This window comes from Balearica regulorum, chromosome 13 (assembly GCF_011004875.1).
Source record: "Balearica regulorum gibbericeps isolate bBalReg1 chromosome 13, bBalReg1.pri, whole genome shotgun sequence".
In the NCBI taxonomy this organism is placed as follows: Eukaryota; Metazoa; Chordata; class Aves; order Gruiformes; family Gruidae; genus Balearica; species Balearica regulorum.
The window spans coordinates 11,853,549-11,881,152 of NC_046196.1; the positions used below are offsets into that span (position 1 = coordinate 11,853,549).

The 27,604-nt window shown below is 42.7% G+C and overlaps 1 protein-coding gene across 2 annotated transcripts; it reads right to left on the minus strand.

The window, feature by feature from the left end:
* Positions 1–792: 792 nt before the first annotated feature.
* On the minus strand, positions 793–25,759 carry LRP3 (LDL receptor related protein 3). Of its 2 annotated transcripts, none has more exons than XM_075765226.1 (7): positions 25,547–25,759; positions 20,292–20,339; positions 14,391–14,529; positions 5,693–5,901; positions 4,320–5,406; positions 2,999–3,131; positions 793–2,082 (listed from the first exon to the last, which is right to left on the minus strand). In XM_075765226.1, the coding sequence occupies exons 1-7, from the start codon at positions 25,611–25,613 to the stop codon at positions 1,270–1,272; spliced, it is 2,496 nt and encodes an 831-aa protein (XP_075621341.1). In that variant the 5' UTR covers positions 25,614–25,759; the 3' UTR covers positions 793–1,269. The 2 variants fall into 2 exon arrangements, with proteins under 2 accessions (XP_075621341.1, XP_010309468.2); XM_010311166.2 differs by lacking the exon at positions 25,547–25,759 and adding an exon at positions 23,603–23,705.
* Between the last annotated feature and the right edge of the window lie 1,845 nt (positions 25,760–27,604).

The following is a 27,604-nucleotide window of genomic DNA, read 5'->3' on the forward strand; positions in this document are numbered from 1 at the left end:
AGCATGGGGGAGCCCGGCCAACACCCCAACCATCGCAACAGGGCCAAGCTATGACGTTCTGTCATTCTGCACCGAGTCACTCCTGGTTAAGCAACGTCACCCTTCTTCCAGGTAAGTAACTTGCTTTTAATTGCACCCTAAAAACCAAAAAGGCACCAGTTTACCTTTAAGTGTTGTACAATCCACACAGTGTCAGCTTTGAAAATGGCACTGATCTATTTCAGTTCTTAAAAAAAAAAAAAACCAACCAAAATCTCTAAAAAGTAAAAAAAATTATTTATACATCTGCACCTAGGTAGCAGATTTACAAGCAAACTTGTGATGCAAATTTTATTTCAAAATAAAATAGAAGTCTGATCCTGACAGTTACCAAGTGCTCAGTGCTTCCTACTGCAACCACAGGAGCTGTGAAGCCTCAGTATCCTTCAGGGCACACCCAAAGTGGTATAATCATAAAAGTCCCTGAAAACAGAAGGGAGGCGGGGAAAAAGAGGGTAGGTAGAAAGCAAACAATTCTTCAACCTTCACAACATCACTATGAAGAGAATGTAACATATGACAACACAAAAAAGAAATATTGCTGCAACTGGGCTTCAATGCACTCTGCTTATACGGAAGACAGCTAATCTCTTAGTACAAAGCTGTAGCAGGTAAGACACCTGGTATCATTCTGGGCATTCTACGCAGAAACTTTGGTTTTAGTGGACACCTCAAGGTACATATGGCCATCAAAACATTTCTGAAGGAAGCAAAGGAAGTGAACAATTTCTATAAAGAGGAAGCTACAAAGGATTTTATTTCCTTCTAAGTAATTGTAATTAAAATTATTAAGTTTTAATTAAATTATGATGCCTAAAAAGACAACAATATCATTTCTAGTTTAGTAATCATAGTTACAATGACTAGTGCCTGCCCCGGGTTCCAAAAGAGTTCTCTCTAGTTTCACTAGAGAGAACTGAATGCAGAGTGAATAAATGCACAGAAGAAATACCAGAGGATGGAGATGCCCCCAAACTGCAGTGACACATTCTTGCCCTCCCAGCCCCTGACATCGCATACTGGCCTACTTCTGCCCCACTGGAGTTTCAGGAATAGCAACGAAGACAAAAACTTGTCCCATTTAGTCTTGTACTGTACTCCCAAGGGGGTTAAAGCACACTGGTTTTAAGAGACAAAGTTGAGAGCAGAGACATACCACCTATCATCAAAGTGCACTGTCATATAAACAACAAAGTTACAAAATTTACAGGGCCAAAACAAAAATTTTTATTAGCAAACAAGTAAAGATTCATCATCACTGGTATTGATTTCAGAGAGGGGAGTAGAGGACTCTAACATTGGCACTTCCACAGAATGGCAACAAGCTGCATGAATACCCAAAGGCTCCTCCCGGTATGAGTTAGGGCAACATCGGTTTTGTCCATCCACTTGGATATGAACATTCATAGGGCTGTCTGAATAAGCAGACTCCCATTTTTTTAAGGGTAACCTACATGGCTCTTCGCTCAGCGGATGACTTCTACTTAAACTACTGTCCTCTGGGACAGTCCTCCTGGATGCTGACCCTCCATGGATCGTTTCTGTAACACTTTCAGACAAAGGATCTCTGAAAGCCTTTCCTGAATCCACTTTACTGGACTGCTTAAGCTCACTGCCAGAGGTCTCAGCACCTAAAGGTTTATCGGCGTGTCCAGTCTCAGGCTCTGCATGTGCAGCTGTGCAAGTATTCGGTAAGACAGTTGAAGGCGATGGCTCTGTGATTTCAGTCTCTGGCTGCAAACTGCTACATCCAGCTTCTTGTAAGCCCCTAGCTTGGCCATGGGCATCTGCTTCTAAACTAGGTCCTTCGGGGGAAGGTGGAGAACTCCGAATAGTCCCATCAGCACGGTTGATGATTCCATCACCCAGTGTAGTCTGTGAAGTGCGGGCAGGTGTCAGGAGTGGGATCTGTCCTCTCACCCGAGGTCTGTGGAAGAGTCTGTTCCAGAGCCTGCCCAAGCGGCGCCGAGACGAGCTCCGTCGTGACGAGTGTCGTCTCATCTGCCTCCTCATAGCTGTTCGAATGTTCTGCAGCACAGAAGCCTGTAACACAGATGTAACAAACTGATTTCACACACATTCAAAAGACTTCTCCTAAACCTTGTTTTTTCCACTAATATCTGCACCTTATCAGAATTCTCAGACTTGATGCCTACACTTCCTTGTTAAATGCATATTTTCTAATGAACTAAGAATGCCAAAGGCAGCTCTGCCTTTACCAAAAGACTCTCCCTTAAAGTGTTTCCTTTATGAGTTTAAGCTCTACTTGTCTGCCCAGGAAGATGCTCCACCTACAGGATCAGATCATCACCAAAGACCCAGACGGCAGACCACTGAGTCCTCTATCATCAGCAATAGCAGAGGGTCCTCAAAAGCTGATGACAACAGCAGAGAAGAAAGGCCAAGGCAAACTACTTCTCCACTTGAGTAACAAACTACAAGAGCTTTATCACACCAGGAACTGTATCACAGTTGGATACTTTTGACAGCACACAGGAAATTTTTGAGAACTCGGCAATGAAATGGAAGAATCACTTAATGGCTTCCCAGTGTAATGCATTTGTGAATGAAAAATAATCCACAAATTTCCCAAAAATACTGCTGGAGACCTTACTTTCTTATCACTTCAGGCACATTTACAGTTTCAGCTTGAAAAGCCTTTTTTCTGTTTATTTTCTGACCTTTCTCTCTGCCTCTGTTCATTCTATCCTGATGTAGAGCAAAACAGTATGTGCTTATCTCACTGCTGTTCTCTAGCAAACACATTTAATGTGTTCAAAATTACCCACAGCACCAAGATGCGTAACTGTGGTTCTTTGGCTCCAAGTAAAACATATACATTTTTATATGACTTCATATAATTAGCACAGCTACTGAAAGAACATAATTCCAGACTGATTCTATCTAATTTATAGCAGTTCGGCTGCTGATAGGTTCATTGGCACTCGTGTCTCCATACTTGTGATGCATTGTACACAGGGAAGTCTTCAACTGGGGGGATAAGGCCTTGTGCAATCAGCTGCCCATAGGAAGGTGGAGCTTCCCGACGCACAAACTCTGCCTCAAGTCGCGTCATCTGGGTCTCAAATGCTCTGGAAGCAGAATCGGAGAGAAAACATGGAAGACAAGTAACAGTCAGTTTGTCCTGCCTCCCTGACATTAATGTACAAAAGCAGTGCAGCAAAAACACAAACCTTCAACTAGGCTCTGTGAAAATCTTATCCGGGTGCTAAAATAAACAAAAGGAGTACGAGTAGAGGGTATAAGCAATAGGGAATCAAATCAACAAACTTTCTGGTGCAGTCCCAGGTTGGACTCTGTGGCAACTGAAGTTTTTTCAATTGGCCAGCTTACGCTAGTAACAGTGGTAACTTGTTCAGCGAGGGCCCAAAGGTTATTTTTGGAAAAGACAACATTAAGAACTGGAAACAATCACACAACAGGGGCAGCTTGCAGCTGCAGAGAGCTTTGGCCGTCCTGCCAGAACCGAGGCACCGAGGTTCCCAACATAGCACAGAGGCTGGTTTCCAGCTCCTTAATCATGCAGATTTGATCAGGAGAGAATGTAAAGCACACTGTGCTGAAAACACAAACGGTATCAGCAGCGCTGCACAGAGCTGGCGTACATGACAAGAGCTGAGCTTCAGAAAGTCCCTTACAACTCTCTCCCAAAGGGCAGAACCAGGCTTACACAAACACACAGACACGAAACACACACGTACTATCCGTAAAGCAAGGCATATGGGACTGGGGGAATGTGGCACGGCGCACACCGATGGCAACACTGGAGGCAAACAACTCCAGCTCAGAACAGGCCCCACCACAGCAGGACATCGCTTTTAGTAGAACCGAAAGCTAGAGTATTTGGGGAGGGCAGGGGGAGCGTTACTCAGTTCAAATTCAGCAAAGACTTCACAGTAACAGTTCAGCATTCAGATTTTGGCAGTGCAAGGGGTTTACTGCAGGAGGAGGAGGTGGGAGAGGAAACTGCTCAAAACAGTTTTGATTTAAGTTAGATACAGGTTCTGCCAGGCTGCAAAATAAATGTGTATTTCTCATAGACCACAGAGGAGCTTACGTTCCCCTCATTGCTTCTGAAAATCTTAACTGCTCTTCTCTAAGCCTAATGCTGTGACTGCTATTTAATTCTCATCAATTCCTTGGATTGATTTCACAGTATTTTGCAAATTCTCTGGTTAACAATCGACTTTTTTTTCCTTTAAACAAAAAAGAAAAAAAGCCCAACAGCTACTAAAGCATCATAAAAGCAAGACTCTTACCTGTATTCCCTGGTCCTTAGAGAATATAATTTAAATGCACAGCCCAGTGCTATTACCAGCAGCAAGCCACACACGAGACTCCCAATCAGAGCAGCTGTGATGACCTTCCTGGGAACGATCACCAGACAGTTATGTTCATCGCTTCCATCCTGGCAGTCTTCTTGGCCGTCACAGCGCCAAGTCTCAAAGATGCACAGATTTGTACCACAATGGAAGTTTCCTGGCTGGCAAGTAAAGCAGTTTTTTTCATCCGAGCCATCTGGGCAGTTCTTTTGGTTATTACAGCGGTCAAGTATTGAGTAACAGAGTCCACTGTTTCCTTCACATGGGTATTCGTTCTTCTGACAAGCAGGACAGTTCTCCTCATCCTTGCCATTTGGACAGTGCCACCAGCCATCACAATGCTGTTTATCTGTGAAACACTCCTCATCGCTGCCACAAGGATGTTCCCAAGGAAGGCAATAGCCTTTCACCTGATAGGTTGCATTGAACCCGTGGCCAGTACTCTTGGAGCGGGCATGATATGAGACAGTGAGCTGGCCCTTTGATGACTCCACGCTCACCGAATGCCTGTTGTTGTGGTACGAAAATGTTTGCATTAATTTATCACCCCTCTCTCCAATACCATCATACACCTTTACGTAGTCATTGTAGCCTAACTGCAAATCAAGCTGCAACAGAACATGTCGATTATCTTGTGTGTCCACGTACCATGTGCAACGAAGGTCTGATCTGCTGTGATCAGCACGGAATAAGTCTGGGGAAGCAAAAGATCCATAAAAATTACCCAGCCTTTTGCCACAGGAAAGATCAGGACAATTATCTTCGTCCGAACCATCACTGCAGTCCTTAACTGAATTACATCTCAGTTCATTCATCAAGCACTTGGTGGAGTGGGCTGCGCTGCACTGGAACATTCCTGAGGGACAGATGCTGGACGGAGGCTCTGTTGGAGGGACAGTGCAGTTTCTCTCATCTGAGTTATCACCACACTCATCCATGGAATTACACTTCCAAGTACTGGGAATACACTTTCCATTTGCACAACGGAATTCATCTGACTGGCATACGGCCTGACCTATCTTTCCTGTGAAAGAGGGAAAGGAGAAAAAAAAGTCAGTATCAAAACTTTTGGAAGTCTCCGATGTCTCTTTTTAACATCTGCTACCCTGCATGTCACAAGTCAATCAGTCAGGCCAGTACACTTCTCGAATGCTGTTAAAAAGCCAAGTGGAAATAATATCAGCATTACCATGCTAACACCTTACAGTCATTGAGACTGGCCCAAGACTCCTGTCGACAAAAAAATACTACCATCTTCAAGTTTTGCCAGAGAGACTATAAGTGAAGCCAACAAAACTGTAAGGTTTTACCTCTAATATAAGAAAGGCGAAATCCCTGAGCCTGTCCTGAGCTTGATGCATCTGAGTGAAAAAATATCCAAACATGGTCCCTTGCAGAGATGAAAGATGGAGGTATGGAAGATCCACACACTTTGTACTCCTCCCTCTTGGAAGACGGGCCAATCATCAACCAGTCTACTGCACACTTCTGAGAGTCTTCCAAATCAAAGTTCTTAAAACTGTTAGGAACAAAAGAAAACAAGTTACAAAGAGGACATGTATCTGCAACAATGCCAAACAGAAATAACAGACTGTAACAACTGACTTTCTGCACCAAGCAGTGCTGACATAAAGAGATCACATTCAAAGATAATGAAACACCAACAGTATCTTGAGTACATATAAACAGAGCACTCAAACTCCCCCAATTTGGAAAAGCACCCATCTCACAGGCATAAACAGCATGCCAAGTAGCTCCAAAAGCTGAAAGGATGAGTCCTCTTTCACTCAGAGTCCTTACACAAAACTGCTTCCTAAAATACAGATATGAGAAAAAGCAAAATTCCAGAATACATTATACGGAAAGTAGATTAATTTCAGCAGTCTTTTCCAACCTTAACAGCTATGAAACTATGGGATGAGAGGAGAGACTACTGTCTTGGAAAAAGAATAATAGGGAGCAGTACAAAGAATCCTAAAGGGATAAATACAAGAGACAAAAATCAACTCTTCAAGCTATGGATAGGCAGGGATAGGGCTGGAAGAGAACAGGACTGCAAGGGGTGGTAATGGAACCTAAAGTCTAACACTACTATTTTTTTTTAATTCAAAGACTGAAATATTCCCTTTCAGGGAATGCAAACACAGAGCAAACAAGCCTGTAACCTTTTACAGTCAAACCTCCAGCCCTTCTACTGACCCAAGCCCAGTGATTATTCAATAGTAGCTTACCTAGTGCAAAGAGGTGCCCCAATTGTTTGCAGAACACTGAACACAACCAGATTAATATTCCCTAACCTGTAGAACCATACAGGGTATTTGTTGTCTGATGAAACAGATTAACATTTGCATTCGGTAACCTGCAAATAGCATTGCATAGCAAGCACACTCATTAGGAAGGGCACACTGTTCAGAACACTTAGAAATGAATTTTGGTCCTCTTTGAAATAACTCAGCTACATAAAATTAAGTTGGTAGAAGTTTGGGCGTACTCCATGCAAATACCTAGACAGAAGTTTCAGAAAGGCTGAAAAGGTGCTATGAAATATGGACCTCTTTCCACAAAGAACTTTTCACAAACATAGAAGACAAATTCTTTGAAAAAGATAAATGGAAAGATAATTTTCTGATATCACTGTGTATTTACGAAAGGTTGTCAATGCCTGCCAGATCTTGCCCTTTGAAGGTGAAAGGGAAAGAGCAGCAACTACGTGAACTAGCCAATTTATTTAAGCAGGAGACCCAGTCTACACACACCTGTAGGTTCTGCCAAACACACCGGCTTAGTAACTCACCAAAATCAAAATTATCAGCAAGAGCATGAGAAGTAAGAGAGCACTGGGAAATTAAGAGATGTCCAACAACATACATTCAGGCAAAGACAATCCACCCAGAAACATGTCCTTCCTCTTTTGCATCTCTTTTTCTCCCACCTATGTGTCTTCCCAGCTCGGAAGAAATATTCCCACAGCACCTAATTCTTTGCTACAAGCGATCTCATCAAGCTTCTGAAACCAGCATTTTTTGCAAGGAAATTTTAGATGACTGTGAAGTCAGAATGAAAAGATTTAAGTATTCAGCCATGCAGAGGTAAACTAAAGAGTATCTCTGTCCCAAGTGTACTACAAAAAACTTTTCAATGACCAAGAAAGTATATGAACAGGCACTACAGCATGAAAATGAATTATTCAAAGCATCAGTGAAACTATGGGCATCCACATCAAGTCTGTTGCAAGAGATGTAAGCGTTACTGAGCTACAACATTGCTTTCGCTCTCTGTAACTCATTTTGGCACCAGACATCAAGAAGGGTTCCTATCATCTACTTGACGGATTGTTTGTAGGATTTTCTTATCATAAAGACTTTTTGGATAAGTATTAGAAATACCTATATGCCCAACAAATTTTTTTAAGAAAAGGGAACAGTCACTAAATCAAGAAATGGAAGCTCAGAACTGGGAAGGGGGAGAATGACTAGAAAAACTTCTGCTTGTGTGATACAAACAAGATCATTTAGTAAATCTTTTGATCTCTTACTTCTGTAGTTATTTCAGATGTACCAGGACTAACCTTAAAGAGCTAAACAATTTGTTCTCCTATCCTACCCAGTTCCCAGCACTCCAGCTGAGTCCCACAGCCACTCATTTTCCCCACTCTGCTGAAAAGAGCTACTTTTGTCTATTAAGTTACTAATTCACTCATCCTGTGGCTACACAACACAGACTGCACACACATCCAGGGGAGAATTTGCCTATATAATAAAATGTCTGTACCTTACATTAAAATGCATTTCTTTCTAGGAGAAAAAAAAAAAAAAAGAAAAAAGAAAGGGTTTAACACTTTTAAGATTCACACAAAGGAAAAGTACAGAAAAGTCAGCTCCACGCACATGCTTTGTTTACAAACTGTTTTGCAGACTCTAGCAATACCTCTGGAGACCCTGCATTTGTATATAATTAACAACATCTTCTACTTGCACCTTGAGAACGTATTATTGCACATTGCTAATAAAGGTTGGTTTTTTGTTTATTATAAAAGAGTGTGAAAGAGGAAGAAACTTTAGTCCCACCTTCTAACGAGGAAGCACAGGCATACAGAGGATAACTGCTTTTCCTGAGTATCAGTTGTGGATCTGAAATAGATTCAGAGCAGAATCCCACACTGCTCCACTAAGAAATCCAACCTTTAGCCACAAAACCAACTGAGTACAAGTGTGATGAGGCAGAATAGACTTGCAAGGAAGTCTCATCTTTAGCAGCCTCCCTGGAAACACCATGCCTCTCAGGGATGCACAAGGTACTGAAACAAATGCCTTGGTATTCGAAAAAGGCCAATACAGAATATTCACAAGAATGAACTCTTTTTCAAAAACAATAAACATCTTAATCCCAGGTGCCTAGGAGTTTCAAACACCATTGAATAAACACCACTTCTCTGAAATACAGATGTTCTAGTTTTGATGTAAAATTTTATATATAATAGATACTATAGCAGTTACAAAATTTCTTCTTCTAAAGGCAAAAGCAAAGCCAAAGCAATTATGTTCTACCTCATGCAAGCTAATCAACAGACATATCTTGAACAAATTTTGCTTTGATTAAGGCATTGTCACTCCACTCCGGCATCCTTTTAAATTATATTGTCTCCACTGGAAGCAAATTTTGCTCCATTTGAATTGATGGTGATTTTACACAAGACCAAAAGCATGATGTATTTGAACGAGACATCAGCCAACCTCACCACAAAAAACACTCCTCTGTAACAGAAATACAAAGCAACATGAATACATATGTGTGCGCATATAAATATATAAAATTGGGTTTCATTTCATAATGCATTTGTAACAACAAGGTTTTGTGTCAGAAGTTTCTGCCATACTAATCTGACATTAAATAGCCCACTGATTTATTTTACCTAAGAGTCCTGAATAATGCGTTCAACCTCTGCTACTTCACTTCTTTCATCATCTGTAATTAGATCTAGTGCTGCTGCTGTTACAGTCTTCTGAAGAATAATTTAATCATGCTACCCACAAAATAGAGCATGGGGACATTTACTTATTCAGTTGAACTTTTTCAAACTGGAATGTAAATTTTTCTATCAAAAGGATTAGCCCAGTGGTTCAATGAGTGATGGTATACAGTGGAAATAAGGGACAAAGTCTTGTGCTCCTACTGCTTATAGGACTGTACAAACATCTTACAGTCTTTGGAAAAGTACTTAATGAAGTCTGTAGTTACGGTTCTTGAGGGAGGTCTCAGGCCCTTTGTATCCAAAACCTACATAATTTTCTGTGATTAAAACAAGAAACAGAATGAAGTTGTACTGAAACAGAAAGTACTAATGGATAATATCACCCATATTTCATGCAGCACCAGTCAGTACTGTAGAGTTTTAAACATCTTGGGCAGGGAAGCACAGGGTTTGGGAGGAAAAGCAAGAGACAGGTCAGTTCAGTCACTAACCCCCTCCAGCAAAGCGCTCTGAGGTATCTGAAGGAGTGGAATGTGGACCTAGAGGTCCAACCTACCACGCAAGCTGCTGTGCACGGTGGCACTAAACTCCAGACTTTGCACCCCTCAACTACAGCTTTCCCCACCGCATCTGCAGGCATCCCCCTCCACCCACGAGCTTCACTTACAGGGCAACACTCCTCTGCTTTGGCATCTCAGCACTCAGTGACAAAGGGAAGGAGACCCTGGCTTTCCTCCAGGCTTTTCTTTCTGTGCTCGACCAGAGCACACAGCCTAGTTCAGAGGGCAGGGAGAGGGGGAGCGCTCGGGCACAATACCGCAGGAGTCAAACATTGGTATTGCAAGCACTGAGAACTGCAGTATCAACAAAGTACAACGCACAACACTAATGCACAGAACATCCTATAAAATGCTTTGTCCCTTAGGCTGTTCTCACCGTTACCTGTGATCTCCATCACAGTACAGGAATAGAGGAGGAGACTGGTGTAAGAGAGCAAAATTATCAGACCAAATTTTACAGGTTTTGTTTCTTCTGAAAGATCCTATTCAAAGGCACTAACTCCAGTTATCTTGCTTTTGGAATGTCCCTTCCACAGCTAATTCCTTTAAAAAAAAAATCCCTTAATTTTATACAGAAGTACAAGAATAGTCTGTTAAACACTGGGAGCATTCAGACTCTGAGGATCAGAACAACTCGATGTGAACTAACAAATGCAGCACTAAATCTGTTTTTACAGAATTCTGCAGAAATGGGTAAAATCATCTGATTTTTTCTTTCAGTGGTATAATACTGGAAAAGGTTACCTCCAACACTGAGCAGGACTCCAGGATCTTACAGAAAATTACAGGATCAGCCACAAATATCAGATCTTGCCCGATTTACTCAAATGAAGCAAGAGTAGCCTACAATGATATTTTCCTATCAACTGACAAATGCTGCTGGAAAGAACTTCATTAAACCAGATTATCATAAATACATATTAACATTCTGTAAATTTGAAAAAAAAATGTGCTACCTGCAAAACTAATGTTTAGCAGAGCTAAGCTTTTTGCCATCTGCACTGAAAAGAGTAGTGGCAGCTAGAAAAAAAAAAAGAAAAAGTACTTTTACAAATTATGTAGAGAATTCCCTACAAGCCTCTTAGTAACTTAAGCACGAGCAACTACAGATTAAAGCAAAAAACTAAAAGCATTCTTAATAACTGCAAAAGGAAAAATATGGGATGTAAAATCGGAATGAAAATAATTAGTAAATAAATTTTAAAAATAAATGTCCGATTTGGCCCTCTAAACTCATTAAAAAATTGGAGAATAAATATTATGGGCAGATCAGTAGAGCACATTCCCAAAATAAAACAGACCAGCCAATTAAGCAAGAAAAGTTACTTCTATTTGCCAACCTCTCACAGCAAGTGCAGACTGTGAACAACTGATGACTTAATTGGCTCATTAAAAACTTCTGCTTAACCACTGAAGCACAAGGACCTGGAAGTCAGGAAAGCTCTATTCTACTCACAGCTCCCAGGCACCAGCTAACTGTGTAACCTTAGGCAAGACACACAGGGGCTGTTCTTTCAAAAGCTGAGCACATGCAACTGAATGAAATAAATGGCTATTATGAGGTTTTTTTTCCAATTAATGTAAAGTTCCGAAAAAACGTGAGTTTGGTAAATAGACTATGAAGCATTTCCTTTAATTCTTCATACAATTACAGACCAGCAAGCCTTTACATGAACAGGCCTCAGTTTTACTCAGGAATGAAAACTCAGATGGTAGCTGACAATTTCTTTTTTCAAAGCCAATGATGTAATCACTGAAATGAAAGCCAATGAAGGTGATTCCTCCCTCCCCCGCCTGTCTCAATTAGTAAGAAACAGCTTGACTGGGTCACTAAGTAGTTCACTTTTCAATACTCTTATCTTGAATTCTGAACATGGAGAACATTTTACTCTCAGTCCTACAAATTCCTACAATAAAATGCAATTTATTTATACTCTGCCCACATCAGGGTTAATTACAACCACGAGGTAACAGCAACTGCTAAACAAGAATTATTTTGATCTTTTTCTCAGATATGAGGAAACACACATGTATAAAGCCTGTAAAGGATGGTACAAAGGCATATGACATCTTTATCTGATCTTACAGGATTTTTATGTAGTCCTCTGTGAAAACAGGCATAAAAATAGAGAGAATGGGTGGAAAAATCAAGTAGTTTCTGAAACAGTAACTAACAGGCTGATTACCTGAATCTACAGTGACACAACATAGTCCTGGAAAACAGTAGCTACACTCTTGTTCCCAGGTCTCAACAGCACCATTTCATCAGACACACAGACTTGGAAGAAAGCATTGAAACGTGCATAATTAAGAGAGGGCTATAAACACAAAGAACATATTTCCCGTTCTTGTGAAGTCTCCCTCAAGGATTTCTAAAACTATAAAGCAAAACAATAAGCATCGAAATGTGAGGATATGAAGAAAATCAATACACACACATGAAAGGTAGATGTTAAGACAAAGCTTCTAAAGGACATGCCCACAGGAGCCAGCATCTTACATCCACATGTAGATCTGGGCACTGTTCTATCAAAAGCTGCTGAATAACAGGTTTATAAAAAATTGCCACCAACTGCAAATGTTTTAGAAATCAAAACTACTTTCAATTGCAATTTTATCCCTTAATGACTCCTGCTGTATCTCCAATATGATGCTTATATAACATTGCTGTCTTACTGTCAATGAGAATTCAAGATCAAAGGAAATATATTCAGTGTAACATAACACAAAGGAGGTGGGTTTTTTTTAAACCTTTCAAAATACAGATGTTATCACAAGAACTGTATTTGATTTTCCTAGGAAAATTAAAAAAGCTACTCTTTATGCCATTATCAGCACACTGTTAGGACAAGAAACATACCCAACTGTTAACAAGAAAAAATGTTTGCATTTGAACCCTCTTTCCCAGTTTGCCTACATCACACTAGCCCAGGCAAGTCAGCTGCTGCTTTTGCGTCCTTGGCATTATGAGGGCTACAACCTTCTAAAGAAATCCTCCGATGCTGTAACATTTTGCATTTCATACACTGGAGTGAGTCATTCCAAGTACATTTATAGTCAGAAATGTAACACCACAACACTACTCCCTAGGATGTAAACACATAGCTCCCATTGTTTGTATGTGCATAGGAGGGCAGGATATAGCAGTGATAGAAAACAAACCCATTAAGAAGAAATATTTCAAAATACACTGCTAAGCACACATCTAAACTGTATACACACATTATTACCAGTTTCCTTGTCTTACTTTCCTTTATTTGCTTAGGCTCCATTACACACATTTGCAGAAGAGAATCCTAACTGGGAGCTCTGAGAAGTTTTCATAGCATAAACTGCAGTACCATTCTCCAGAGCCAAGTCCTGTGTCTCATTTGTATGCTTCCTCAGAGTTTCCAACAATCTCTGCTTTGAAACAAATTCCCCAAGTCCAATACAATTTAATGGGGTTTAAAAGCATGTTTCTATTTATGGATCTCAAATTCTGGCAGGTATCTACTTCCTTACTTTTGATGAGTAGTTCCTATTTTGAACTATGGATGGTGGAGCCCTCCTATTACTCCATCTGTGGCAGATTTGTTTTTAATTGCTGAGCATCTGCAGTTGAAGAGGTTTGCAGTCCTTTTAAGCAGCTGAGCAAAGAATGAGCAGATGGTGTCAAATACAACAGTACTAAAAACCAAACAAAACCCCCTTTCCTAGGTTTGCTTTTTTTTTCTTTTTTAAAATAAGAAATTCTTGGTTTGAGAAGGATACTATGATTAGCCCAGAGAAATTAAGCACGTTTGCAGTATGCTGATATTATAGCCTAAACATTCTCAACGAACCATCTGTAATATATTCTAGTCTTTTCTAAACAGTATTTTTATAGAATGAGTGGAAATTGTGCCACAAATGCTAACTATTATTTAATTCTGTTGTAAATAAGTATTAAGCAGGAAAGCATGTATCTTTTCGTTAACAAGTAACAATAAGCAAGGATTACCTTCAATTGTCAATTAAACATAGCGCCTTTCAAGACATTACAGAAAAAGCTGGTTTTGCTCTAAGAATTTTACACATCCCATTGAGGCTGTTCCAGGTTTTATAGCCTTCACCTACTCCTATTTACAAGCAATGAAGAGAAGAGGGACTGTTTAACATGGGTAAATATATCACTGTTTCCCACATCCTCATCTATCAGAGGTGGATGAAATCTCACACAGGTATTGTGAAGATAAATATATTAAAAGACTACAAATGACTTGCATATATAATAATGGATGTCAGAAGTAGCCTACAGAAACAAGACACAGTGGAACATTTCTAAAATGAGAGAGGTGCCCAACCTGCAATCGTGCACCTGTAATCAACTTCAGCTTCATTTGACCATTCAGTAGCTCTGACAAACAGCCTCATACTGGTATATCAGATAAGAACTTGCATTTCACTTCATTTCAGCAAAGCAATCCTTTATCTCCACAGAATATCAAACCATACCTAATTGTTATCATGTCTCCACGATCTCCTCGAATGTACCAGCTGCAGTTTACAGCTGGAGGATAGTTCAATGGCCAAGAAGGACTATAGATGACTCCCCGTCTCTCTGTGCGCTGTTCCAGTTCTCCACTGCAAGCATCTGTTAATAACGGGGGAAAAATATTATTGTTAATTCTTTGCCTAATCAACAATTCACATTAGCTACAAGTGCTTTCATCAATTTCTGGAGATTGCAGACAAATGAGAGTCAACAGTTTTATCCTCTTACTGCTTTCTTCCCTGCCCCAGTTTTTAATTAAGACACCCACTCTAAGTGTGGGTAAGCATAACCTGCATTTCAATGCAGGATCAATCAATAACCTTGCATGAATCTACCAAAGACTACAATCAATATTACTGCATGGATCTGCCAAGAGGATGTAATACAGAAATCCTTCTTACCAGCTTCCCAAAGTCTGGTTATATGACCCAGCAACTGAAGATCCATATTCAGTGTAAAGTATCTAGAAGCTCATTTTGTTGTAACATGTTCCTGGACATGTTGTTTATTTTCCTAACCATATGACAGACCCGAAGTTGGTTAAAAAAAAAATATATCCCCAACAAAAAAAAAAAAAAAAAAGTAAACTGGACTCCAACATTAGATGTTCATTGAACATTGCTGAGTACTCTAAACTCCTCCTGCACTCCCATAGATAGGAGAAATTTTCCAGACAGGGAAAGGAGCAAACAGGGCTAAATAAAGCTCAGTGTTTTCAAAGCACTTTCAGATCTTCCTATGTAAAACAGGAGGCAATTAAGGCTACATCAAATACTTATAATTTGTAATTAAGCAATTCAAAAATGAAAGTGAAATGTTCCAAGGACAAGTGGGAAAGCTGTTCTGATGGGAAAATGTACTCTCAGCAGACTTGTACAAGAGGGGAAATTCTGTGTAATGCAATAGCTATTCTGAACATTCTCCAAAAATATTTTTTAAACTATTTTTAAAACAAATGACTATCTAGAGCATGACTTGTGGATTGCAGCAGAATATTCCAATTTTTGACAGAAGCTTACTTTCTCGTAGCTTAAAAAGGTGACAAGGAAAAAAAAAAAAAAAAAAGATTGCCTGTACCTCAAGTTTCCTCATATGCATCCAAATACTGTGTTATGAATCACAGATTTACAGTATTGCTTGAAACTCAGCCACAAAAGTGCAAAAATTCTCAATTCACAGTCGGGACCAGATTTAGCTGCACTGGAGGGACGGAGTGAAGAAGTGCCGGCAAAGCTGCCCGGCTGCACTCGAGTCAGGCGGCAGGGCTGCCTGCAGAGCTCCTGGCTGTGGCTGGGGCCAGGCTGCAGTATCCCCCACCAGTAAATCTGTGCCTGGCACTATTTGGTTTGTTCACAGTAAGCACTTTTGAAGTGAGAGCCACAGGAATATAAAAAGCATGAGGTGAGTAACTTACCTGAGGCAAAACATATAAAAACCCATTATTTTTACTCTCCAAGCAGGGCATTCCACTGAAATGTATGCATATAATTCCTACTAGTTTAAAAGGCCACAAAAGCACACAGAATACAGAAATACATGAAAACATATATTGCAAAATATTTGTTTGGAAAATAAAGTTGTTGGAAAAACAAGATCATTTTCGTTATCACATTTCTAAAACCAGAGAGGCTCCGTGCTAGATGCTGCCAAATACTAAGATGCAGATGCAATTACAGAATTATAGAAGCAAATGTAAGATCCACAGGACTTTTCACCTCTAGTTCTCAGTTTGTTTAGGTCTATAACTGTGCTCCTCCTTGTCACTGCATCAATGTATCACAGCAGCGTAAGAGGACTTAGAGCTAGCAACCTAAAAGGAGCTGGAAAGACTGTATTTCATAACTGCCAGATTACTAAAACTCCTCAATGAGAAGGAAACAGAATGCACAAAGCAGAAAGAGCAAATACACCAGACAGCACTATCCAGAGGCTTCCAGCAACACTTCTGCAAATATTTCTGTTCCCCTTGTACCAAATACTGTTCTGGGTTAATATCCCTTATTCACAGTATATGCATGAGAACACAGAACAGTATCATAACTACAGGAAGCTTATTTTAGTTTCCATTCTGAGGAAGTCCCATTGACATGCTGGTGACTCTGCACGAGCACTTCCACTCCGGCATTCATCAGTGCAGTTAAGCAGAGCTTTTATTCTCCCAAACCCTTGTTTCTTAGTTTTGTATTTGCAAAGTATACAAAGTATTTGCAAAGACCCCAAGCATTAGGTATTTGAAGGATCCCTGCTTTTTTTGAAGTAACATCACTAGCTTTTTTTCTTTTGCAATAATGTATAGTTTCCTAATTTGTAAGCAGTGGATCTGACGTAATGTGACGGCTCAGGTTCTCAGTGAGAAATGTTTTTTTTCTTATTAACACTGCACATCTGCTACGAACACGGGACATGGAAAGAACAGACAAAAAAAAAAAAAGATTTTCCATCTTAACAGAAGAATTGTAACTGTGAAAATCTAAGGACAGAAGCAAGGTAAGGTAAGCTGCACTAACACTATATGCCACTTGGGGCAGTTCATCTGACAATGGTCGATGTTGCTCAATACTTTCCCATAGCTTTACCCCTCTAACACACAACAAACATTCCAGACTTGCCCTACTCAAAATTAAAAAGACAACTGCTTTGCTCTTAAAAAGGCTCCTGATTTGAATGGACCACTAATCTGAATTCATATTGTCAAAATATAATTACACTATTTTAAGGATATGTGCACTGTCCCCTAAACCTACTGAAGCAAACGGAACAGACACCCATCCACCCCCCAAAACTACTACTGGGTTTAGTCAAACCTCACCTAATTGCCTTACGCTTCTGATGCCTTTCAGTTCCCATCAGTGCTCATTACTATGGCATTTGCAATAAATCAACAGATCTCCTTCCTAACCAGTGGTTTGCCTCTTTACTCCTTGTGTACCGACTGCTGTGTGGCAGACAAGGTGAAGTATCCGAGCACTGCTTTCAGCAGCTGTTCTTTCACCTACATACATTTTGAAAGAAGAACCTGTACTAAACAAAGCCTTCGGTGCTGCCAACAAAACAGACAAACCACACAAGAGCATAACTTCGTACTGCTGGCCTTTCAGTATCAATAAAGGGGCCCCACTTCCCTCCTCAGCTCCTGGCCATGAAGTTTGCAGAATCATATACGCGCGTAAGTATTGTGGTATTAAACTGGGCTTCGGCATGACAGTGTGATTCCTTAAGGAAAACAAACAAAAGCCTTTTCGAATTGCCAAAACATCTAAAGGAAAGGGAAGTCTCTAAATAGAAAGGTACAGTCCTGGATTCTGAAGGCCTTATCATCACCGACAACACACGAGAAGAGCGGTGACAATATTTTTTCAACAATTGTTCTGTAACTCTTTTTCTGCAGCCGTTCTGAACAAACCCAGAAGAAAAGTTAAAACCCAATTTACTAAAAACTCCAAATTGCTTACATTTTCCACATTTAGGATTACTGGAGAAACATAAGAGAATACCAATACTGATACCAGGGATTGGTGTTCTCTTATATGGATTGGCAAGCCAATCCACCAAAAATCTTAACTGAGATGGTGCTTTTAAAAAAATATTATTTTTTTTTAAAGATAGTGAATTTTCATAGATTAAAAAAAAATAAATGCCAGAAAAGATTTGAGTTCAGAGAGTTTCTGTCAAGCAGGTATAAATCTTAACGAAGCTCTTTCTGCAATAATCTAATGGATTTTTTTCTACTGTAAATAGAAGTAGATTCCCCCACCAGTTAAATATGCCACAAATACTTGTAAGAAAGTTTCCAAAACTTCACATGAATAATATTACTCCTATTTTTGCAGAAGTGACTGTAACAGAAAAGATGTTGATCTCCACCACAGGACAGCACTGGGGGCACTAAGCTGTGCAGGAATAAATTTTCAGACAATCCCAGCAGAAAATAAATCCTGCAGTTCCACACTCTTCTGCAATGCCCCAGGGTGCCCCAGTCCCATGGGACACATCCCAACCATCTGCTCCAGGATAAAGGATGGTTTGCACCCGCCACAAGGAACCTTCTCTCAAAACCGAATGCTTGGCAATATACACTTCTGCAGTGGCTATGTCAGGGTCAGCAAGAAAGTCTCCCTGCGTTCTCCAAAGGCTCCCCCAAGGAGGGCTTGCACACACTGCTGAATGCGGATTGCTTACGCCTGTGGTGAAAAAAAACGGACTTAAGACTCCCCTTCACTTTATCCAATTTCCAGCAGGCTGCTTCTGCCCCCAATATCAGAAACAGCAAAGGGTTCAACTTGCTGATCTGACAAAATTTGAGTTCGCACTCCACTGGATCAACAGGCTGAACTGGCTTACCACGAGCCTGAGGCAAGGGGGCTCAGGGGGAGGACTGCTCCCTGTCAGCACCAGCAGCTTTTCTGGCTTAAAGTCATTCTACAAATACAGCTGAGATGGTGGCTCAACCCGCATTCTCCAGAACTCATTATTTCTGCTTTTTCTTACTTTCTGAAAAGAAACTGCACTATACCTTATCATAGAGATCAACTCTGTAATACGCTGCTTTGTCAGGAGGTGTTTAGGACAGCAAGCATCCCTCCCAACTTTTATCAGGGCTCCTAAGGAACATCTCCTGTGAGACGACTCCTGGCAGGGTCATCTGCCTTGTGACTGCACTATCCTAACCTGTTATCCTCCAATACACAGGTAAGAGAAGCTACACATGGATCACACTATAGCAATGACCTTTTATGATCATTTTTCTCCCCTGCTCCAGTTATGCTGTCAGGAGACAAAGTAACTCAAAACTGTATCAAGACAAGAAAACATGAAGGCTACAGCACTCTGAGGTTTTCAGCATACTTGGAAAGAGTAAAAGCCAAATGGTACAACTCTCTGTTTCTAGCAAAAGAACAGTATTAGAAAGCAGCAGAGCCAACTGGATGAAGTATTGTATATCTCAGGCCCAGACAGTATCACCAGTCTAGGCCAGGCACTGTATTACACTATCACACAGCTAACGGATGACAAACTCCATCAACAGCCAAAGAACCATCCAGGCAGAACAGACTAGGACACAGAGGACATTCTGGGTTTTTCCAATGAAAGAATGGAAATACTATGTTGCGAACAACACATCCTATATGGTTCATCCACACTTCCCCTAAACTAAATTTAAGGAAGTTACCTAATCATAAAATTACTACCTTTTCCTGATTTAAACCTTCTCTCAAATCCCCACGTTGACTTGAACACTCAAGCTCCCACATTAATCAACCCACTGCCTTAGAATTATTTTCATGTTTTCCCATTTCTTTTTCTCCTGTTTCCCTTATTTGGTTTTTCTGTTTTAATTTAAGTTGCAACCTCTTTGGGCATAAAGTATGCCTACCAACGTGACTGTGGATTGACAGGCACAAGAGGCCCCTTATCACTAAGAGGAACCTGATTGCAATGTTCCTATAATGTCAGTAAGTCACAGTACTGCTATAGAGAAGGAAATTACACTAAGTGCTGCGATTCTGGTTGAATTTCCACTTTGACATTCATGAGACATTTTTAACATTCTTGTTTTAGCTCCCTTGGGAACGGGCCACTGTCCCTGGCTTGATATTCCCAGGCACATTTCCTAAACATAGAGTTTTCCCCTGAATGTATCAGCACGTACTACGACCTTAGCCTCGAGCTTACGATTTTTTTCCTAGCACACTGACACTGAGGGAGTCTATAACCCCAGGAAGACTTAGCAGTCCTAAGCTTCCTAAAACATTGCTGTTTCTCTCAAACAAAGGTCATACTGTTTTGTTAAAAGTTCTCTTTGCATGGGGAAGAAACAACTCAAAATAACAGTAAATACAAATAAGAAAAGTACGTCTTACCTAATGAGGTAACAGCACTTTCTATTTTCCCAGTCAGGAAGAGATTCACTGTGTAAAGACAGAAAAATAATGTTGATACAGGTTCCAGTGGCACAGGGTGGCAGTCAGTAGTTAACCATTACTACATGTTTGCTGGGGTGTTAATATAAATGCATTGCAGTTTTCTAACAAGAACTTTGCTTATCTACACAGGCAAGTCATGTAATCGACTTTTATCCTTCACTGTAACTATATAAAAAGTCAACACACAATGTTAGTTTACTATCTGTCAAACATGGTATCAAAAGAAACAACTGCCAATCTCTTTTAGGTTGTCTTCTGCAGGATTTTTTTTTTAATTGGGGAAGACAGAGGAACAATTACACTAAAACATTCATCATCACAGCTAGTTACCTGCTTAAATGCTGGAAAATAACTAATGCGACTATTATCTTTAAATACACCTCCCCCACATAAAGCAAAGTTTGTTCCTCTCAGGTAAACATCACCTTGAAAATAACCTGCTAAAGCTAACATGAGTACCTTGACTAATCAAAAGCAATGAAGTTTTCACTGGTAAAAATCAAAACAGGATGAGGCGGTGCTTGCAACACACATCTGACTTATAAATTAGTTTTGAAATACTCTTCACTTTCTCAGAAATCTCCTCTCACAGTATATACTGTTAGAGTGATCTGGTAAGAGTAGTTATTGCCAAAAAAAACCCTTCTCCTGTGTCATTGTTCCTCCAGAGGTCAGCGTTAACATGTAGTTCCACATTAGTTTCCCTGTACATTCTTTAAGGCAATTCTCTATCAAATATAGCATATTTCCTACCTGCTCTCATTTTAGCAGTATTCTAATATCTACAAAGACAGCCTATTAATAAGATGACAAATGTTTAAAAAAAATTACAAAGGTTTAAAAGGTTACCAAAACTTAATTTACAACATCCCAGCCCAAGCACTCACTTTGGCTTTATTTGCATGTGTTAAGTCCTAAATCTTTTTATAGTTGATCTGTTGGCAAGCATTTAGTAAAAAACATCATTAAAAAATGAACAATAGGAGAAGAGAGGAAGAGAAACCGTCCCTGTTCCCAACAGTCACTTGGGAAGCTGCTGACAATTAACACTATTTATGTCTCAGAATAGCATGTATGTCTACGGGCCCCTATTGTCTTTGACACCGTCCAAACACATCACAAAACAATGACCCTTGCCCTGACCACCTTCTGGGATAACTTAAACCAGCACAAGAGGACAAAAGTACCTACCACTACAAAGGTGGAAATAGAAAAGCTAAAAACGATCCCTTAGCTTGCCAGTTCAAGCCCAGTCACAGTTTTCAGTCAGTGGTGGACCTGAACTATCACCAAATTGCAGCAGCCCAGGTGCCTACAGCAGTCATTCCCTGACTCATGTCTGGATCTCCACAATCTGGATTTTCTCCTTCCTGAAGCCAGAGCTCCAAGACCTAAACGCAGGCAGCAATTTCGGCAGGCGGACAGACTGCTACGGACCTCAGGCTAAGGCCAGGCCCAGCAAACCAGAGGAACCAGATGGCTCCTGCCATCACCCATCACAGAGGACGTCAGGGTACTACCCCAAGGGCAAGGGCAGTGACTTCTTGCTCCTTCTAAGTGGTTGCGGGATTGAGCTTTTAGTAACGCACAGGGAAGGAGGGCAACCAAATGGCAGCATAGGTATGCCGTGGCTTGCGAAGAAACAGGTCTGAACTGCAGCTTTGTATTAATAAGCATTAACATGATGTTCAAAGGACCTTAACAGCACCGATTTTATTACATAATTAATGTACAGTAACATTTGCTATATGATAATAACAACGTGCCATGTAATTATTTCCTTTGTTTCGCAGCACTAACTTGCTCCGATAGGTCAGTACGCGTACCTAGGAGCAACACTACCACTCTGTACCAGGAAACAGCTCGGCTGTTAACTCCTGCTCTGTGACAGAGCAGCGTGCTCGTTTGTCACAAACCTGGGTTCACAGCAATAACAGCAAAACAACATTTTCTCACACGGTATTAAAGCACCACTATTCCTGTAACCATAGTAATATAGTCATAAAGACTGAGAAGAAATTAACCAGTGATTAAGTCACAAATTTAATTTCATGAAAATTAAATTATTTTGGTTTGCTCCAAAGAAAGTACATGAATATACTCTGCGTAACTATTATCACCACAACTGAAAGGAGTATTTGAAGATGCATTGTATGGAAATGCCTGGGTCTGTACTACCATTCAACAATCTTTTTTCACATTTCCTACCTGAATCTTGCCAATGGCCATAACAGAACATGAGCTCCCAAGCAGAGGTTCCCTCGCATGGCTGATGAGGGGCCCCTATGCCCTTTAAATGGAAATAAGTACCATGAAGACAAGGGGCATGACAGGGTGGAATTAGCTGACTCAGAACCATGTTACTTTCTTCTGAGGACTGTTAAACAGCCCTAGTTTGCCATCAGAAGGACGGCGTTCTAGGCAGCTTTGCACGGCAGGCCTGGCAGATACCCAAGACAGACAACCCCCAAAAATGCTTTTTACCTCTGCAAATGCAAAACATCTATTGGCTGCTGGTGCAAGTTCTTTGCTCTCATTTTCAAACGCTTTCACACTAATAAGTCAGCAGTCAAGAACAGTTATTTAAAATAAAGTCTAAGTTTCGCATCAGGTACTTTCCCCAGTGACTGAATAAGCTTACAGTTTCCAGTATCTGTTTTGCGCACTCTCGGTCTCACTCAAGACCATCAAATCAAACCACAAGAGCACTGTAAACCAGCATTTTCTGAAGCACTCAGCTCACAAAAGTGTCAGAGACCCAAAAGAAAGAACAACCTTTCCTTGCTTGTTTTCTTGTCTCTTGTCAAAACAAAACCTTGTCAAAATAAAAATAGGTGAGAGGCTAGGGGTATATTAGAAAGTTTTCTAGATGCTCTTTTTCTTTACTGTTGGGCAGAGTTATGGGAAAGCCAGGGGAAAAAAAAAAAAAAAAAACCAAAAACCAAAACAGAAGTGGTTCACTTGGCTTGAACTCCATGTAGGAAACTTACTGTGCCATTCATTTGGATTGCTAAATAATTCTCAGGGTGAGGTTTTCAGCTGGGAAAGCGGTTATTTGGATCAAAAGGGAAATTTACATCCTGGCACCTCCAAACCAAATGACAGCTACCAGGCTTTTCCCACAGCCAGGAGGAGAGACATTAGCTTTGCTCTTTTGATTACTTCCTATTTGATAACTTTCTATGTCCTCCAGAATTTCTCAGGAATGAGAAACAAAACGGCCTCATGACAGAACAGTTGCAACAAACCCAGTTCCAATCTTTGGAGCAGCAGTTTACAGATGAGGTCACATACAGCAATGGTCAGTGGCAGTGCATTGATACAGACACCAAACATCACATACAGCCTATGGGAAAACAAAAAGTAAAAGAAAAGAACGGCAAGAAGCAAGAACCAAAAATAAGGATGAATGGAAAGGACAGACAAGCAGGAAGTAAGATATAAAAATAGTTAAAGCAGCAGCATTATATTCTTATGGGTTCACTGAAGCAGAATACCTTACAAGCTTCCCACCTCTCATGTTTCTCAACTTCCACTACTCTCAGTTGTGCAAGGAATAGGAATAATACATTCCAGCTGAAAAGAAGAGCCAGACAGTGAAATTCTAGAAGTCATAGAAAGCAGAAATCTACTAAACTTTCAACCTGGCATTACCCACAGCTACATATAAGAAGCATTCTCACTTAAACTCTGGAGTTTACATAATCTTTTATTATCTTATTAGTCATTTTAATAATAACTGTGTTATTTCTGTTAAATAACAAAAGCTTTAACAAAGATCTGACCTGGCCACAAAAAAAACCCAAGAAATTTAGAGATATGGCGGAAACTTGTATCTTTCTGTAACTTTAAATAAATAACACAGCAGATATTATCCTCATGCTGTGCACATCTCTGACATCCCTTTAAGTCTGGGCAAAAAAAAGTTGTACTAGCTAGAACGGATGTTCAAACTGTTCTGTAGTTTAGAAAGCATTTTACGTTCCACTTCCGTTAATTAAAATAGATATATTTGCAGTAACCACTTTTAAACTTTAGCTTCCTACATTTTTCTAGGCAACCACTGACATTACAGAAAAACACTTTTACAAAAATAGATCGAGCAGTCTGGCCACAGACACCCATTTCTGATCATTTACATAACAAAATGTAACTGTCATTTGGGATTATTAAACGTAAACTCTAATCCACTTTATCAGCAAACAGCTGTGGTTTTAGCACATTCTAGTTGGAGTAGCCGTAACAGTTTACCAAATAACCATCAGGAGAGTTCAGAGCAGCCCCAGCACCACTCAGCTGGGCGCGATGCTTCTGACAAAGCTGCTCCACCAGAATCTTTCGGCAGCACGCAGGAACGGAGCAGTCGGCTTTAATAACTCCCAATTTCTACGTGCCCCTGTTAAATACGCCGGGCCTTTCACTCGCTCATTCTAGTCACAGGCGTCAACGCTTCTCCCTAACAAAAAACACATCTTCCCTGACAGAAAGGGCTGACAGACTGGAAACCAGTAACACGCTTCATCACGTTGCCATAACTTAACACCTGCTGCGAAGCAGAGCGGGGAGCAATTGCTTCAAGCAGAAGGGAGGGAGGAAAGCAGAATATGGCAGAGAAACGGGGGGGGGGATGTTTTTCCATCCTGCCACTCAGAGAAGTGACAGGCAGGCGAGAAACGCGACCGAGTGCCGGGCAGGCGATGCGGCACCGCGGGTAGTTTCGTAACCGCGCCGGGAGCCGCTGCCCACACCGCGCCTCACGAGAGCTGAAAGTCTGGAGAAGGCACTGATAATGTCTAAACTTTTTTTTTTTTTTTTTTTTTTAGAGCTACGCGGGGTTACCGTAAAGGTTTCAAAGCCAAGGGCGAAAGGCTAGTTTCCACAGGATCGGGCAGAACTCCGCTCGGCCTCCCCGCCGCCGGGGAGCGGCCGGCGCGGCGACCCAGGCGGGCGCCCTGCGAGACCCGCGGCCGCGCTGCCCTCCGCCCCTTCAGAAAGCGAGGAGGGAGGGCGGTCGAGGGATCCGCGGAACCGGTTTGGTGTGTCGTCGTCCCGTGCCGCTTCCCCCCCCCGCCCCGGTAACGTCCCGTAGCGGACGAGGGGGCCCGGCAGCCCCGCCGCAGGTGCCCGCGCCCCCCCACCCGCCATGTCCGGACATGCCCCGCCGGGCGGGGAGCGGCCGGGCCAGCACTCACCCAGGCAGATGGCGGTGAGCGGCACCAGCGCGCCCTGCCGGAGCTCCGCGGCCGCTGCCTTCTCCATGGCGGGTCGCCGCCGCCTGCCCTTCAGCGCGGGGGGGACCACGGCAGCTCCGCGCCCGCCTCGCCTCTACGCCGAGCGGCGGGAGCCGGCGGCGCGGCCAGCCTGCGGTACCCCCGCAGGCCGCGGGGCCGGGAGTGGCGCGGGCGCCTGCCGCCGCCGCCGCCCCATGGCCGGCCCGCGCTCCCCGCTCCGGGGCAGGTGGAAGAGGACAGACCGCAGCGCCGCCGCCGCTCCGCCGCCCCACGTGACAGGCCCGCCGTGCAGCTGCGGCGGCCGGGCCGGAGGGCGAGGGGAGCGCCGCCCCGCTCCGCGCCCCGCCGCGCACACCTGAGGGGCCGCCGCGACCCGGCGGGCGGCGCAGGCGGAGCAGCGGCCCGGGGCGGAAGGGAAGGCGAGGGCCGGGCCCGCCCGCGCAGCGCCAGGGCGCCGGGCCGCCGGGCTTCCTGTCAGGCACGGGGCGCCCCGCTCAACGCCTTGCCCCGGCCCCCTTTGCCGCAGGGCCCGCGGCCACGGCGCGCCCCGGCACCCGCGCCGGGCAGGGGGCGGCAGCGCGGCGCCCCGCAAGGGACTGCCCCTCCGCCGGGCGGGCTGCGGGGAACCCGTGGCCCCATGGTGGGAGGCCGCGCCCGGCGCCGCCGCGGCCCGCCGGCCCCCCCTGCCGGGGGAAGCGGCCCCGCGTTGCGGGGGCGGGAGGAGCTGTCCGTCCGTGTTCCCCCCCCTCCCAGGCTGTCGCAGCCGGGCTGGGGGAAGCCCCCTCGGCCCAGCCGCGCCGGTGTGTCCTCTCTTGACGGAGTTCCCTCTGAAGCTGTGCTGCGGGCCCGGGGGCGGCAGCGGGGGCTCAGGAAAGCGGCTGCAGGAGCTGTCTCCTCCGCGGCTCGCCAAAGTGAACGCGTTTAAATCAGATGTCGCCGGCACTGTGCACTGAGGGATGAGCCTCCCCAGAAACTCGGCTGAGCCCAGAGCTCTCCCCTCCCTCCAAGGCACGCTGTGGGTCACCCGTGCGAAGGGACGGGGCGCGGATCCTTCCAGGCCCTGCGGCGTGTGAAACTGAAGGAATCCGGTCATAGTAACAAGGTTGCGTATCCACAGCAAGGCAACGCAATTTGGATCAAAATAAGCGACGTGAGACTATCCTGTTCCACTGAAAATGGGCAAGTTTCACTGTTTACCACAAGCAGCAAGACGACAAAGTTAACTGGGAGCTTCTTGAGCAGAATAAAAAAACAGCAAAAGATGAAAGATACCCTTGTTCAGGTGCTGAAATGAACCACCTCTGTCTCACATATTTCCTGAACTTTTCATTGTTTTTCCGTTTGCAGGTGCTCTCATCCTCCCCCAGAAAACCAGTACCAGCTTCTCTGTTGGTGGCACAGCTTCTGTCTTGCAAGGAGCAAAGCACGAGTGCTGCAGCCTGCTGAGCAGCAGTTTAATTCAGCTACAGATACCACCACCAACAGAAAACTCCGTGACAGCACCAGTTCTTAAACTACGCAAATGAGGGCCGTGCTACAGGGCACAGTTCAATCCTCCAGGGCAAAGATGAGGTCTTGGTGCATTTCACTATAGAATCATAGAATGGTTTGGGTTGGAAGGGACCGTAGAAAAAATTCCCCGCATGCTTTAAAAAAAAAAATTGCATCTTTGCATTCGGTGGTAGTATTACAAGAGAGATCCCAGATGTGCAGTCTGTGGATATTTACAACAGAAACTCTCCAATCACTAAATGAAATATTCATTGGTAAAATCAACATCACAGACATTATTGTACCCAGGGATGCAATTCCCAAGTAAAATTCCTATTTAAGGGTTTTCTGTCCAACATTAACTGTGCTAATGACACGCACGCAGGAACTCACTGCGCTGGCTGGCCTGCCCTCCAGGGCGAGTTGCGGTAGGCGCAATTCAGTTATAAAAACAGAGACTCGGTTATTCTGTCATCGATGGGCCTGGGTTCAGCTCTTCACTCTGACTAGACCTGGTGGAGCGATCGT

Coding starts and splice junctions, on each gene's coding strand:
- LRP3 (XM_010311166.2), bottom strand. CDS start 23,690: ATGTTTGGTGTCTGTATCAATGCACTGCCACTGACCATTGCTGTATGT. Junction 3,132..4,319: donor CTAAGGACCAGGGAATACAG/GTAAGAGTCTTG, acceptor TTCTGCTTCCAG/AGCATTTGAGACCCAGATGA. Junction 2,083..2,998: donor CTGTGTACAATGCATCACAA/GTATGGAGACAC, acceptor TCTGTGTTACAG/GCTTCTGTGCTGCAGAACAT.